This window comes from Anolis carolinensis, chromosome 5 (genome assembly GCF_035594765.1).
Source record: "Anolis carolinensis isolate JA03-04 chromosome 5, rAnoCar3.1.pri, whole genome shotgun sequence".
In the NCBI taxonomy this organism is placed as follows: domain Eukaryota; kingdom Metazoa; phylum Chordata; class Lepidosauria; order Squamata; family Dactyloidae; genus Anolis; species Anolis carolinensis.
In genome coordinates, this window is record NC_085845.1 from 183066709 (window position 1) to 183083110 (window position 16402).

Here is a 16402-nt window from a genome sequence, read left to right on the forward strand (position 1 = left end):
GTTCATATTAAGAAGCAAAGCTAATTAATTTGTTCCTCATCCCTTGATGATTTTGTTGTTCCCAGGGTGCAGATCAATGCATTTACTGGGTGAGCTCCACCTTGCTTTGGGGCATTAATATTTTTTCTCATCTTACACATGAACTTAACACATTATTTTCCATTGATAAAGTGAAATTTATCAATAGCATGTTGAATTGTTTTGTCCTGGGCTCCTATATTAGATTATTCAGTCTTGAATTTGCATCAAGCTCATCTATTCCAGAAACAGGAACAGAATGAAACAACAATATTTTAACCAGGGTCATGACACTTCTGAACCACAGCAGGAACTAATTAAGCCAGTCAAGATTGAAAAATGTAATGTAGCAGAGAAACCATCCTTTTCAAGACTCTAGAACTGGGTGACTTGGGGAGTAGGAGAGACCATTGCTCGATTATACAGCACATACTTTGCAAAGAGACATTTCCAAAGTCAAGCTCTACAAACTCTGATGGAGGAAGAACTTGTCTGGGATCCTGGAGATTTTCCTCTTTGATTTAGTAAAATCAAGATTAGAACTATGCAGCTTTTAAGATATTGTTAGATTTCAGATGTCAATATGCATAGCCAGTGGTGAGGAATGCTGGCAATTGCAGTCCAGCAATATTTGAAGGCTGCATGATTTCCATCTCTGTACTAAATCTGACATTTGTGCTACCTAGACCCATTAAAATCAATGTGGTTAATTGGGACTGATAAGTTCCATTCATTGCAGTGCATCCATTGTAGACTAAACTTACATTGGCAATAGCACATTGTATACAACAGATGTGTCATGGTTCAGAAGAGGTTTGCCAGTGAACCTGGGGGAGTGTGACTTGTCCAAGGTCACCCAGTTGGTTTCATGGCTGAGGATTCAAACAGTGGTATCCAGAGTCATAGCTCAATATTCAAACCACTACACCATGATAGCTCTTGGCAACTGATAAATGGATACCAAGCATTATTTTAATGTTATTTGCCACTACATTCCTCTTTTATTCAGACAGACTTAAAGAAGAAGGTTTTTAAGATCAAGTCAGGGGCTGCTGTGTTTTTTAAGTTTTGATTATTTTTTTTATGGACTTAACTGATTTTAAAAATACCGATGATATTTAATTATGTTTTAATGTTTGTATATTTGTAGATTTTAAATTGTATTAAATACTTTTAATTTAAGCCAATTTGAGTATTCTTATGGAAAGAAAAACCAAAGTATAAACATAATAATAATAATAATAATAATAATAATAATAATAATAATAATATCCAACTATTATTGCTTTTCTCTTGTTTAATAATATGTAATGGAGTTTTTCAAAGGGTGAGATTTGTGTTGGTGTTTTTTCATGCACTTTTTAAAGAAGTGAAAAAAACCCACAGAAAAATACAGTTCCAGTGGGAATGTGGATCCTGGCATCAACAAAATCACCTCACCCCTATTACAGAAATTGAAGCATTGAGACTCATTCACCTCTAATCAAACCAGAACATAAAATCAAAGGGTGGGATTCAGACGGATTTATCTTTAGGTTACACACGTTAGAAATTATTGGGATTTTCACTAGATTCCTAGGTTTCTGCATTTCACATCTGCAGCCTCCATTTTTCCTTCCTACTTGCAGAAGTGGGAAATCTGTGTTCCATCTCCACATTTTTAATTTTAACAAATGAGAAAGCGTCATTACCAAATTTCACACACACTTGTATGACTCACATTTTGTTGGATGAGGCTTCCTTAAAATAACTCCAGTTTCTGGCTTGCTTAGTCACAGTGTTGTTCACCACAAGGCATGTCAACACTTAATTTACTCTGATGCTTTCTGCATTATCATGAGGATGAGTTATATTCATGGGTCCAAATATTGTCTCTTATGGGAAACATATGCTTCACTGAACATTCAAGTTGAATCAGATCAGACCAAAATGGGGCATGTCAGCCAATCCACTAGCTAGCCACTGCCTTGGGCCAGCTCCATTTTGCTGCCCAAGGTGAAACAGTAAATGGTGCCCTCTCTTTATAGCACAAAAAGCTAGTCAAGTTGTTTGTCAGAAAATTCCATGAGTGCCGCTTGCCATTCCTAACAATAACAGCATGACAGTAATGAATCCAATAACTATTTTCTCACATTTCATAACACTCTTTATCTACCGTTTGAAGAGGAGTGGAGCAGAGAGCGGGAGCAAAATGAGAGAGCAATGATACCCTAAATAAGCAAGCAGCTGCAAATTTCTAGCATTGCAGAAATTTAACAGTTCCATTGATCATTTAGACATATGATTTAAGAGTCTAAAGAAAAGAGGCAGTTCACGTGACTATCCTGTTTCCACTTAAGCTTGCACATACAGGGGGAAAACAAGCATATTTTCCTACAGGCTTCTCATACACATCGGTTTGAACATAAAGCAAGCATACTTTTATACAGAATTCAGTATGTATGATTTCTGTATGAATTTCTAGAAAGCCCAATGGTTTGACTTTATGTAAGGCAGCTTCTTATGTTTTCTATTTTCTGGAACCACAGTGTTCTCCTATGAAATGCCTATAATTTTGACAGTTTGTTTCCTTATACTAAGCAAGCCTCCGGTGGTGCAGCGCATCAAACCGCTGGGCTGCTGAACTTGCTGACCGCTGTTAGCCCTAACTTCTGCCAACCTACCGGTAGCAGTTTGAAAACATGCAAATGTGAGTAGATCAATACATACCACTCTGGCAGAAAGGTAACAGCACTCCATGCAGTCATGCCAGCCACATGACCTTGGAGGTGTCTGCAGACAACGCTGGTTCTTCGGCTTAGAAATAGAGATGAGCACCAACCCCCAGAGTTGGACACGACTGGACTTAATATCAGGGGGAAACCTTTACCTTACTACTCAGCAAGCATAAAATGATTTAATTGTCTTCTGAACTGCTAGCTTTCCATTCTACCAGAAGAATATTTAGAAGAGAACGTAGAATAACTAATTCTTGGTCATTGAAACTTCTGTCAGCATGCAGGTTATCCAGACCTTGCATTAATCATCACAGGTGATCATTCATGGCTGCATGATTGTCTTCCAAGGTTAGAGTCTTGCTGGTAGATTCGTAAATGACTGCAAAGATCTATTCTGGATCCACATAGTCTCTCACAATGAGGACATAGTTTTCCAGATGGAAGGTGGTCATGACAAGGGTTTGTTTGATGCACCTTCCTCTTGGCATCTTTCTCTCTTTCACCCTCTATTTGTGCCTCCTTAAAACCGATAGCACTGTTGGTAACAGCTGACCTCCAGTTAGACTGCTCTTGGACTGTTTTCCGTTTGAGATTGATGTATGTTTTGTTTCATATGTTACATAATAAGATAGTACCCAGTTGGGACTGTAAAGAAAATACTTATCAATATAAGCATACTGTCTTATGAATACACACATTTAAATTTGTATGAGAACATATATATTTAAGTTTTTTCTATTCTTGTAGCATTTTGATATAGATATCTTTGCCTTATCAAGAATGCTGAAATGCCAAGGCCCCCCCAGTTCTCAGTGTGTATGCCACATTTTAAAGGTTTTTTTAAGTAATACATTTTTATTGTGTTACATAAAAAAAGAAAAGAAAAGACATGCAATCTACCATTGCATGCACAACAGTTCAACAGACTGGCAGTCACTGGTCGGTGATATGATAGCATCTTCACAGCACCTATGAAGCCATAAACAGCTCAAGTCTGAGTTATCTGAAGGACTCTGCCTCTCTATATCAGGCATGGGCAAACTTGGGCTGTCCAGGTGTTTTGGACTTCAACTCCCACAATTCCTAACGGTGGGTAGGCTGTTAGGAATTGTGGGAGTTGAAGTCCAAAACACCTGGATGGCCCAAGTTTGCCCATGCCTGCTCTATATGATCCTGTGGGTATCTGGATATGTTCTGCAGAGTCCCTTCTCTCTGTCCCATCACCTCACAACTACAACAGATAGGAACATATGACAGGACCTTCTCAGTAGTGGCTCCAAAACCTGGAACTCCCTTTTTAGAGAGATTTTGTATTTGTTTGTTTCAGCAGGTCTTTAAAAGAAGACTGCTTAGCAGAAGGCACAATGTACCGTCTTGGGTATTTGTTGTTTTTGTTTAATGGCTATGGTTTTGTTGTTTTTAATGTTATTAATAGTTTAATTAGATTGATAACTTTTGTATGATTTAAATTAATCTTCTCCTCCTCCTCCCTTTCCCTTCCCCTCTGCCATACATGATTTCAGTTGTCACATCTTAGTCACACAATAAACTTGGTAACAATCAGATGCTTCATTTTTATTCATTAAAAATAGATTCTGAACAAGTGAGTGCTTTATTCTCCCCAAAATGGGGCTTCCCTACCCAGTTGTGCACATCAATAGCAATTATGTGACTTTGCAGCAAGATGGCTACCAGCAGGAGACTCTTAAAAGTGCCAAATGACATTTTCAAACACATTTCATGGTGAGAATTGTTTCTTCTCTTGTCAGATTATAGACACAGTCCTTTCACTTTTCTTTCAATATGAACTTAAAACCCTCAGTTTTCCAAACTGAAGGCTGCTTTTTTATTGTGTGAAAATAAAGGCCATGGAAGTCAGTTTTTTGTTTCATCCTGCCTAAAGCATTAGATTTGTTTTGAAAAAGAAAAATCCCACCCCAGTCTCATGATATATATTCATCTCCACTTTGTCTGCAGTGGCACAACTCCTCTACTGCTGAAATAAAACCCAGCAGGCGCCTGTTACTCAGGATGTTGCAAACTGTTTGGTATTCATATTGATGATGGTAATTTATTATTTATTTATTTACCTGATTTCTACCTCACCTTTTTTTACCCCGAAGGGGACTCAAAGCAGCTTACATATGGCAACCATTAGATGCCTGAAAATATATACAGAGACTTAAAATCAATTAAATTTAAAATTAATACATATTAAACATTTAAAACATCATATTCAATATTAAAATCACTTCATCCAAAAATCATAGTCCAAAGGCATTCTGTTGTCAATTATCCATAATTCCAAGTCTATAATTACATTGTACTAATCACTGAAAGCCTGATCCCAGAGTCAAGTTTTTACTTTCCTTCTGAAGGCTAGAAGGGAGGGGGCTGATCTAACTTCGATAGGGAGGGAGTGCCACAGCTGAGGAGCCACCACTGAGAAGGCTCTGCCTCTCGTCTCCACCAGCTGCGCTTGCGAAGCAGGCGGGACGGAGAGCAAGACCTCCCCAGATGATCTTAATCTCCGAAGTGGCTCAAAGGTAAACTGATAAACTGGGACAGATAAACTGGCCCGGAACTGTTGTAACACCATTGCCATGACCACAAATGCCCACCTTGAAATGCAGGCAACCATATTGAAGGAGGAAGTTTTGCAGTGATGTTGCTAAGGATGATATGTCTATGGGCTGAATGTGGCATCCTTCAATGTCTCACTTTCCAGCATCTCAAAGCTCATATCTCAGCATAACTACCTGGCTTTTAAAGTCAGGTAATGGAGTTGAATTGGAAGATGAGAGTATAGCTATGAAATTGTAGCTACCTGTGTGGTGCAGGATCTTGCACATGTCAACATAAAAACTTGAACTCACCTTGAGTTGGCTACAGGTTGTCTTCATGGTGTTCCTGCACTTCCACTGAGTATCATGGGCTATACCAGATTAAACCTTTTTTGCCCTGCGTCGGACAAAGTCATGGAATGTGCTGGAATGTAGTTTTTATTATTATTATTATTATTATTATTATTATTATTATTATTATTATTATTAAACTTTATTTGTACCCCGCTAGCATCTCCCGAAGGACTCGATGCGGCTTACAAAGGCCAAGGCCTCAACACACAATATAACAATACAAAACAAAAGGCAAATTAAAAACAATTAAAACAGTATAAACAACAAGCAATAAACAATACGCTAAAACACAATAAAACTGGGCCGGGCCAGAGTAATGGGTACAAGATTAAAAGTGCTGATGTGACAGGTGATATATAAGGCTTCTAGGGCAAGTGCAGAGTGCGATATACGATCTTAGTTCTAATAAAGTGCTTATGGGACTTGGTGTTGGAGATTTCCTATTAATCTGGGAAGGCACATTGGAACAGCCAGGTACTTGAAACTTTACAGTATCCCATGGCTTTGAGCAGTGTAGACAGCTGCATCTGCTCCAATTGGACTCATCTACTGTCCACACAGGACACCATAATCACCATCTTTTCCTGGAGCTTATCAGCACACAGAAAAGGAGATGGACCATGCTTGTATCATTGCCATCGCTGCTCCGGGATGGCTGCAGAGCTCTGTGTGAGCTTCTGGCCATCATGGGTACCCTGTTCTGACATCAGCAGAGATGTCCACATAACTAAAAAGAAAGAAGGGAGATTAATATGGACCTCTGCCACTGTCTGGGAGTGGCAGCAGTGACACAGATGCCAAGGCAACAATCTATCAGGGTTGATGTAGTCTTGACCAGCAGGAACATATTGATGCCAACCCACCATTGCAGTGGGCTTCATAGGATGCATATGGCCACTTCCAGATTTACGAGCCAGTGTAGACTCATTCTTGGATCCCATTTTAAAAACTCTTTCCACATTTTTCAAATCCAAAACTCTGATCTTCCTTATAAAAGGCATTATACAAAACTGTCAGACAAGGTGTCAGAGAAATTGTTACATAAGGCATCCCACAAGCTATTTCATACACCATTCCACAGGCATTGAATAACCCATTACAATTTCATTAGGTTAGGTTTTACTTGCAGACATTGTGCTCATTTTTCCACTAGTAGTTGTGCAAGTGCAAGAAAAATAACACCATCAGCATAACATTGGGTAAAATGCTCACAGAATAAGCAGGTGATGACTCATTAGAAGGCAGTAGCATGTCCATAGATATCTTCCCTAGGAAGGGATAGGAGGGACTCTCACTTTTAACTACTTTTATTACTGGTGAAGTTTATTCTTAAAGTTTTTTATGGCTGATCTCTGCCCTGGATCTTCCTACTTGTTCTAATATAATTTATGTCTGCCTTCTTTCTCAGAGCAGCTGTTTAAGACATTTTGTTTTTGTATTCTGATGAATTTTTAAAAAATGAAAATAACTTTGTTTATATATGGGATAGAAGCATATAAATAATTCATATAAGCAAATAATGTGGGAAATCTTTAGATCAAGTTTGTACACAAAATATATGTTATGTGAAGAAACTCATTTTATAAAATGTATCATCTTCCTAATCAAGTTAGGTTTTCCCCAAAGTATAAATAGGCTCTTATTGTTATCTACATATCCTCGTAATCTATCACCACTTTATACTGTATTTCTAGAGTTAGTTTTTTTTTATTTGGGAGCCCTCTATATTATTTATAACTGTTTTTATTTTACAGTGACACATCCCTCTGGGTGCTGTGTGGTTTCTGGGTTGTATGACTATGTTCTAGCAGCATTTTCTCCTGACATTTTGTCTGCATCTGTGGCTGGCATCTTCAGAGGATCATGCACAAGAAAGATCCTCTGAAGATACCACCCACAGATGCAGCTGAAACATCAGGAGAAAATGCTGCTAGAACACAGCCATACAGCCTGGAAACCACACAACCCCTCGGTGATTCCAGCCATGAAAGTCTTTGACAATACACTTAGCCCTCTGTTTCCACAGATCCTGTTTCCACAGATTCAGCTATCCACACCATCCACATCTCTGGAACCAAACTGCAGTGGATACCAAAGACTTATCAGACGAATTGTTTTTAAAGTGTTTTGCTTCATGCCCAGTGGAAGCTCCTTTGTTGATATTGATTAATACACCCCTCTGCCAATGATGTTGACACTTGTGAACCTATTAATAGTGCAACCAAAGGCTTAAATACTCGAAAGGTCTCAGATCCTATCTGGTTTTGGTGCTAAGTAAGATTAACTCTGGCTAGAACTTGGAGGGGAGACGGCCAAGGAACAGCAGATGCTGCAGACTAGAGAAAAGCTCATTAAATTTATGGGGTCACCATGAGTCCAAGTCAAATGGATGACAATTAATAACAACAACTATGCAACTGAACATAAAGAAAGACATTCTTTCTCATGTGTTGGACTACAAGCCCAAGAATCTCCCTATCATAGGTGGCTGGGGATTTTGAGAATTATAACCCAACCTCTCTGGATAGTTTATGAATTTTTGTTGTGTGGAATGGGGACTGAAACAAATGTGGAAGGTGGGTAGGTATAATGCCAGTGTCATAACGGAGGGTTTTCTAATCCAGACATGGCTTTTACAACAGAAATGGTAATAGAGCCCATATGTATGGATTACAAGTGCTTTTTAATAGAATTACAAGAGGCTCCCTTAATGAGCTGATTCTGCAGTTTGCTAATATGTTTGATCTCCTTGTGTATTAACATCATTTGCTCTGTTTACACTGCTCTGTAGCTAGGTGCTCTAACACTTCTTAAACTTAGGTGAAATTTAATGTTAGCAATTTTTTCTTTTTACTTGTTATTTCCCAGAATGCAGAAACAGCAAGAACGGTGTCAGATATTTACAGCTGTCCTCTTCGCATTTATTTTCCTGCTTGCAGCTGTGAGCACTACTGAGGCTGGCAAAAAAGAAAAACCAGGTAGGGGTGCCATTAATTCTATTACTAGGTATTTAGAAAGAAAAATCTTGCTTCTTTTTGCATGGCCTTTCTACACCTAAAAAATATCCTTATTCACATTGAAACAGAAGTTGTAATTTCTGCTTTTGGCCCTTTGCAGCCAGTTTTTGTGTGTTGTGTTACACTACTTTTGGAGGCCTCCAGGAATGGCTTCTCACCATTTGGGAGCAAAAAGAGGCATTTAGGGTTTAGGAAGACCTGGTGAGTAAGTGGGTGGGAGTTCCGAGGGAAAACAAAAACCCACAGAGAACCACACAGAACGAAGGCTGTAATTTCTTCTTCCCACTTTGGAGTCAGGCATGGCCATTCATATGCCACCCAGCCAAGAGTTCAGCTTCTAAAAGTTAAAAGACAATGTGCCACACAGATATAATATAAAATGAATGCCTTCAAGGTAATAGCTGCTCTTATGTATACCTATCTAGGAATAAGTTCATTCAAACTCAACAGGTGTCAACTGCAAATAGATAGATTTGATAGCTAACATCCAATAGGATTATAATCACTGCACTAGACTCTCTCTCCATCGATATCAAGAAAGACATATAACTGAACTCTTACAGGTAAAATATCTTCACTGCTTTGGATAATATGCCATTAGAAAACTCACATCTATCATGAGATAAGCCAACCTACCTCCAGAATCCAGGCTTGGTTCATTATGGCCCTATCAATTAGAGTCATTTATAAATTTATAGGAGGAAATTGTATTTGGAAATCCTTTCTGTTTAATTAATTTAAAAGTTCAATATGGCCACTATAACATATCAGTCACCAGAATTCATGGAAGAGGTAGTTTCCCTTAAAATCTGTCAAAACTACAAGGATGAGCACAATACATTGGAATTGTGTGATCTAGAGATCTTCATACATAATGTACTGCTGACTTGAGGAAATTATTTCAAAGGTCCTTTGGGTGAGGTATATCTATTTGAGAATTTGCTGTCAACAGCTATGTTTTTGGGGAAAGACTATATCTCATAAAAGTTAGGGGCATTTCCATAACCTGTACTGATAACACAGAACTAACCAGAGAACTGATACTCACTTGAGATCCACCACTGTCTCTCTCTGTGATGCACAATGACCTCCAGTTAGTATTCTGGGTTTTGTGGCTTTAATCTGACCAGGCAAAGTTTTCAGGAAACTCGAGAGTACCATGGGGCTTCACAGAAGTCTAGACAGCTGGACTGAGTCCATTTTGTTCCAATCTTCTGTCAATCTGCCACCATCACCCTTTCCTTTCACGGATCAGTTAATGAACCCCCTCCTCCTTGCTGGTTATGCAGGTGCTGCATTCTGACTTCAGCAGTTGCAATAGACATCATGTTTGTTCTCATGACCCATGCTAAGAATCGAATCTACTGATTGGTTTGGATTCATTTAAGGTTGGTCAAACCACATAGAGCAACAGACTGGCAGTATTGTGGAGTTTTAAGGTACATGAAAACTTGCTTTGTGCCTAGTTCAAATCCATAAATCCAAATAGAAAGGTTTTGCTAGGTAAGTTGATTCATTCTGTCTACTCCCATGAGTTAAATTCAACAGATGTAAGAATGACAAGAGAGTTATGCTTTATTATGAAATACAGAAAAAACTATTAACTTTTTTTTGACAAAGAGTTGGGGGACTTGCTGGAGTGACAAAATGCCAATATTGTGTTTTATTGCAAATGGCTGTGGAGGAATAAGAAAAGCTGAAACTGACAGCTGGAGCAGGGATGTAACTCTTCAGTTATTTTTTCCTATTTGGGGGAATGAAAATCTGAAATGTTTTCCCTCTACTAGATAGGATTAGGAAAAAAATTTACTTTTTCTTTTGCTGACTATTCAGATTTCAAGGCTTTTTGACAAAAATGTATCTGCATAAGAGCTTTGCAATTTGTGCAAAGCATTGTGATTCCTGCAGAATATGTTTTTGTGTAAAAGCATTGCAATTTATACAAAATACATTTTATGCGCAAGCAAGCAAACAAAAATGGTAATAAACCAGAAAAAGAACTCTTCTTTATTTGCTCAGGGACAGAATAAAATGCAGCAACTGATTTCCTTTTTGGGGGGTGTTTTACAGAATAGTGTAGTGGTTTAAGCCATTACACTGTGCTGGAGATAACAGTTCAATTCCTCACTTGGCAATAAAAACCCACTGGGTGATTCTGGGCAGGTCAACTTCAGAAAACCCATAGGATCATTTTAGAGTTATTATAAGTTGAAAATGACTTGAAGACACACAACAACAACAACAACAACAACAACAACAACAACAACAACCTCCTTTTGGATGGGATTCAGGGAGCATTTTTTCTATCCTTTTGAACCCATCCCAAACCTCTCACCCCAGTAGTAGTTAGTAATCTGTGAGTACATTTTTCCTCATGTAAACCTGCTTCTCCATTCTCCTCATGTAAACCTGCTTCTGAGAACATTTGCATTTAAAAATTTGAATGTTCCTGGTTCCAAATCTACACATGCCCCAGAAAGCATGTGCTTTCTGGGATGGGTGTCCAGATGTGCTCCCAGATCCTTCTAGGAGAACACCCAAACACCCAACCCCCCCCCCCACCCAATCCCCTCAACTCCTTCTAAAATAAAAATAACTTACCTGACCTCCATTAGAATGGGGCCAGAATTTCCTGGCATGAAGGAATGATGCTCCAGGAGAAAGGGGGGCAAAAACGATTTTCCTCCCCCCCCCCTTCTCCTGGTGCATCATTCTTACATGACAGGAGAGCTCCGACACCACTCTAATGGAGGTCAGGTAAGTTATTTTAGTTTTAAAATGGGGTTTGGGGTTTTTTGGGGAGGGGGTTGGTGTTTTCATGGTTTTCTGGGCTAATTTATCCCAGAAAAATGCAGGACTACTGCCTGAATTGCCCCCTCAAAATCTTTCGAGGAAGTAGTCCAGACAGCAGAAGTAATGGGTTCCAAGAAGGCAGGGAATAAATCCACTAACAAATTAATTCGCATCAAACCAGGGTTTTCCTGGTTTGTGACAAATTAATTTGTGTTTCTCTGTGGCGTCATCTGGATGGCCCCCTTTTAATTGCGGGAACTTCCACATTAAAGGGGCTGTCTGGATGGGCCTGTAGAAAGGCCACAGCACTAAACATTTATTTATCAGTTATATAAATGATCAACAAATCGTTTGCGGCCCTAACTATCTGGGGAACCTTGCTCAGAGGTCCTCAGAATGTTTTCCTTGAGTTGAATATCAAAATTTGGAGGCAGGGAATGTGAGTGGGAAACTCAAATATTTGATGGTTGCATTTTCATTAAGGCAAAGGATCTAATCTGATATTGGAAGCTTACCGGGATCTGCCTTGGTTAGTACTTCAATGGGAAAGTGCCAATAAATACCAAATGCCATAGGCTACATTACAGAAGAAGGAACTGCCAAAGCCATTTCTGAGTATTCCTTGCCCTAGATAATTCTATGAAATACATAGGGACAACATAAGTCAACAGGTGACTTGAAAGCAAATACATATATACATCCAGTACCTGTCTCCATTTGCCATAAGGGCATTCATCACAATAGGTACCTCCATCCAATTTCCAAGGATCTCTAGAAATTGCAACCTATGTAGGTCAATAGGGCCCTAATGTTCCATCTAACATTTTCAAGGACCTAGAGGGGCAGCCCTTTTCCACCCCTCACTTACATTCATACATGTAAATCTGGGTCCAATCCAAATGTTTCCTGCCCTTACTTCTCATTATTTCTACAAAATTTTAGCCAGAAGTTGATAAAATCTTAAACAAGAAAATATTTTAGGCTCTGTTTTTATTAGACAATCTCACTGCACCATCGCTGTTGTTGCCTCTATATCCTGCTTGCAAATGAACTGATGGTATTCTTTTGCTTGCTAATGGGATTCCAAAATCCTAGGAACTATAGCTGTCACTATTCTAACAGGCCTCATGGGCTTATGCTGTCAGCAGAGGAGTTTTTGTTGTTGCTTTTGCTAATTATGTGTTCATTGTCAAAAGTTATAATGTAAAACAAAGGTAATGAATATTTACTGCTTTGTCCCCAAGAGATCACTTTCCCTACTACCTTACACTTTGTGTATGCGGAACAGTTATCAAGGACCTTTCCTTGTCTGCATAACTTTATGTTCTCTGGTTTTTCCTTGTGTTTCTTTCCAGAGAAGAAGTTGAAGAAATCTGACTGTGGGGAATGGCAATGGAGTGTATGTGTCCCCACTAGTGGAGACTGTGGGCTAGGGACCCGTGAGGGCACTCGGAGTGGAGTTGATTGTAAGCAAACAATGAAAACACAGAGGTGTAAGATCCCCTGCAATTGGAAGAAGCAGTTTGGAGGTAAGGTTATCTGGATCTAGGTTGACTATCTCACTTAGAACTCTGACTGTAACTTGTAATGATTTAACCTCCTAGGTCCCACAGTTAAAGATTATTAAATACTACTAAGATATTAATCAGACAACAGTAGGCCTTCCATTTTGGGAGAGAGGGGTTTAGGGGCATAAGACCCATGTTACAGTGGAACAAATAAAAGAAAGCTTTTTTAAAAACTTGAGAGAACATATTTCTAGGAATCTCTAGGTTCTCCTGAGTGATTCTATGGTCAATTTTCTCAAGAAATCTCTAGGTTCTACAGCTAAAGTTGACCATGGAGTCTCCCTGGAGAATCTTGAGATTCCTTAAAAAACATATTCACCAAGTTCATGAATAATTAAATTTGTAAAAGTTAAACCCACAAATGCAGAGGCTTGCATACATGTAAATATACAGTAAGACAATAAGACAGTTGAAGGGAGATGTTGACAAGCTGGAAAGCGTCCAGAGGAGGGCAACTAAAATGATCAAAGGTCTGGAGAACAAGCCCTATGAGGAGAGGCTTAAAGAACTGGGCATGTTTAGCCTGCAGAAGAGAAGGCTGAGAGGAGACATGATAGCCATGTACAAATATGTGAGGGGAAGTCATAGGGAGGAGGGAGCAAGCTTGTTTTCTGCTGCCCTGCAGACTAGGATGCAGAACAATGGCTTCAAACTACAGGAAAGGGGATTCCACCTGAACATTAGGAAGAACTTCCTCACAGTGAGGGCTGTTCGGCAGTGGAACTCCCCTGGAGTGTGGTGGAGGCTCCTTCTTTGGAGGCTTTTAAACAGAGGCTGGATGGCCATCTGTCGGGGGTGCTTTGAATGCGATTTCCTGCTTCTTGGCAGGGGGTTGGACTGGATGGCCCATGAGGTCTCTTCCAACTCTACTATTCTATGAATCTATGATTCTATGATTCTATGACACATGTCATCCTAATTCTCCTCATGCACAATACTTACCAACTGTCTTTCCAGTTTCTTCCATTTCTCCTGAAAATCACAACACACATAGAAATACTGATACTGAGCAGGGGTACTAGCTGGAAATAGGCACCCGGGTTTTAAAGCCACTTAATGCTAAAAATCAGTGTTCCTTGTCCTGAGATTAATTTCCCTAACTGGAGATGCAGGGAAATGAAACCTGCCACTCTTTTGGGCTTTCTATTCATTAACACCACAAAAATCCATTTCATTGGTAAACAATTGAACCCTTTACAAGTTGACTTGACTGTGTATGGCTTATGCTCAGGAAAGTGGATGCACGATTGCTTCCTTAAAGTGTTATTGACTTCATGCAATGGTAGATGGAGGAGATCACAAGGGCTTGAGGTCATATTTCTGGTGATATTATAACATCCCAGTGAGTTTTGAAGTTTTGGAGCTCTGTTCATCTCTCTGGGAGCTGAAGAACAGATCAGAGCAAAAGCAAAAAGATGGTCATGTCAGGCTGAGTGGGTTAATTAGCTCATCAAAGTCTCCAGGACAAAGAGAAATGTTGAGCAACAGGGGATCTCTAGGATGAGACAGTTAAAAGGTACAGCAAGGGTGAAATGATAATTAGGAGCAACATTCTGTTGCCTTTATTTGCTGAAGTTATCAGCATGTGATCCTATTAAAGCAGGCATTTGTCTTCTATCATGATTACACTTCATGGATCTCTTAGTTACTGTGGTACACAAAATTGGGGGGAAACCATTGAAAATGATATTTCTAGTAAGCGGATTGCCAGATAATAAATTCAGCTTCACATCCATGTCTTTAAAAGAAAAAAACAATTGGTATAATATGACATTTGAAGTAGCTTACAGATGAACATTAAACATATGGTGCATGCAAGAGGGTAGAGAAAAGGTTCACACCAAGGTTTGAAATCTGGCTCTTCAATCTTTTCAAGAAATGTGAATAAAGTAAGACATGTTGAGAGCATTTGTTGTGGTTATTTTTAATACTTCACAGTGACTTATGTACTAAGAGTGACTAAAGAATAATGACATGTCTGACACTTCAGGAATAGCCTTTCCCAAATGACATTCTGACTGTAGGGGAAGAACATCAAGGGAAATGATGTCTCACTTCAGACAAAGTTAGGGGATACTCTGGAGTTTACTTGAGACTACAGAGGATCCCACAACTTTGGGGCAGTGTGGACATCTGCATTAAGTCTGATTTGTCTGCTGTCCACACAGGGCACCATCGCCATTACCCTTTCTGTGTGTTGATGGGGACAAATAGTGCTGATGCCACTGCTGCTGCTTCTCATATCTAGTTGCATATCTCTATGCAAGTTCCTGCTCACTGCAAGCAGCTCATTCTGCCACCACCAAAAGCATCTGTGTGATTAGGAGGGAAGCAGGGGGATTGATTCTCTCATTCTTTATGGTCATGCGGATGCCCCTGCTGATGTCAAAAGTGCCTGTGATGGCCAGGATCTCACTCAAAGTTCAGTGGCTACCTGGGAGTAGTGATGATGACATGGAAGGTGAGGTGACAGTCCAGTGGGACAGACATTGTCTTGGCCCTGCCAGATCATGTGAATGCCATCTCAGAGCCACAGTCAGTTTTGCAGGATGAATGTGGTTGCCTCCAGGACCAGTCTGGAGCCTCTCAGCCAGTGTAGATCTGCCCATATTCTGTAAAATGTGTGGATTCTGTAGATTATACAATATAGATAATTGCAGTGTAATTGGCCCTCCATATTCATGGATTCTATAGCCATGGATTATTTATTATTTATATATTTGCAGCATTTTTACCCCGCTCTGTCTCCACCCCAAAGGGGACTCATAGTGGCTTCCAGTTTAGCAATAATTCAATGCCACATTACGACATAGAAGCATATAAAATAGACTTAAGCATTACATTCAACCATCCATGACATAAAAATATTAAAATAACATCCCAAAAGAAAACTTTTTATTTGCCAGTTTATATAAGGGACATTACTTTGCTATGTCATTGTATATAATCAGATTTGAGCATCCCTGGATTTTAGTCTTTGTGGGAATCCTGGAACCAAACTCTAGCAGATGCCAAGGGTTCACTGTATTATTAAATAGCAATTTTAAACTCCTTTTTCAGCTCCTGATAATAAAATGTTATGTGCTCACCTCTTTTTTGCAGCGGAATGTAAATATCAATTCCAGGCATGGGGAGAGTGTGACCTAAACACTGCCTTGAAGACTCGAACTGGAAATCTAAAGCGAGCCCTACACAATGCGGACTGCCAGAAGACTGTCACCATCTCAAAGCCCTGTGGAAAGCTTACCAAACCCAAACCTCAAGGTAACACTGCTTTGGAAGTCATTGCTGAGGGATCTATCCTAGCATGGCTCTAAAGCATGTTCAAATCAGACAGAAAAAAATACTATGTTCTTAATTAGAACATGGGA

At 39.4% G+C, this 16402-nt stretch overlaps 1 protein-coding gene across 3 annotated transcripts in view; it reads left to right on the forward strand.

Moving 5' to 3' along the window:
• Positions 1 to 16402, forward strand: part of ptn (pleiotrophin) — a 111206-nt gene that overhangs the window by 69011 nt on the left and 25793 nt on the right. For all 3 annotated transcript variants that reach the window (XM_008119835.3, XM_008119834.3, XM_003226848.4), the window contains 3 exons: positions 8522 to 8631; positions 12819 to 12992; positions 16134 to 16295. In XM_008119835.3, coding sequence (XP_008118042.1) covers positions 8523 to 8631; positions 12819 to 12992; positions 16134 to 16295 — 445 coding nt within the window. In that variant the 5' untranslated portion in view covers position 8522. The remainder of the gene's footprint in view (positions 1 to 8521; positions 8632 to 12818; positions 12993 to 16133; positions 16296 to 16402) is intronic.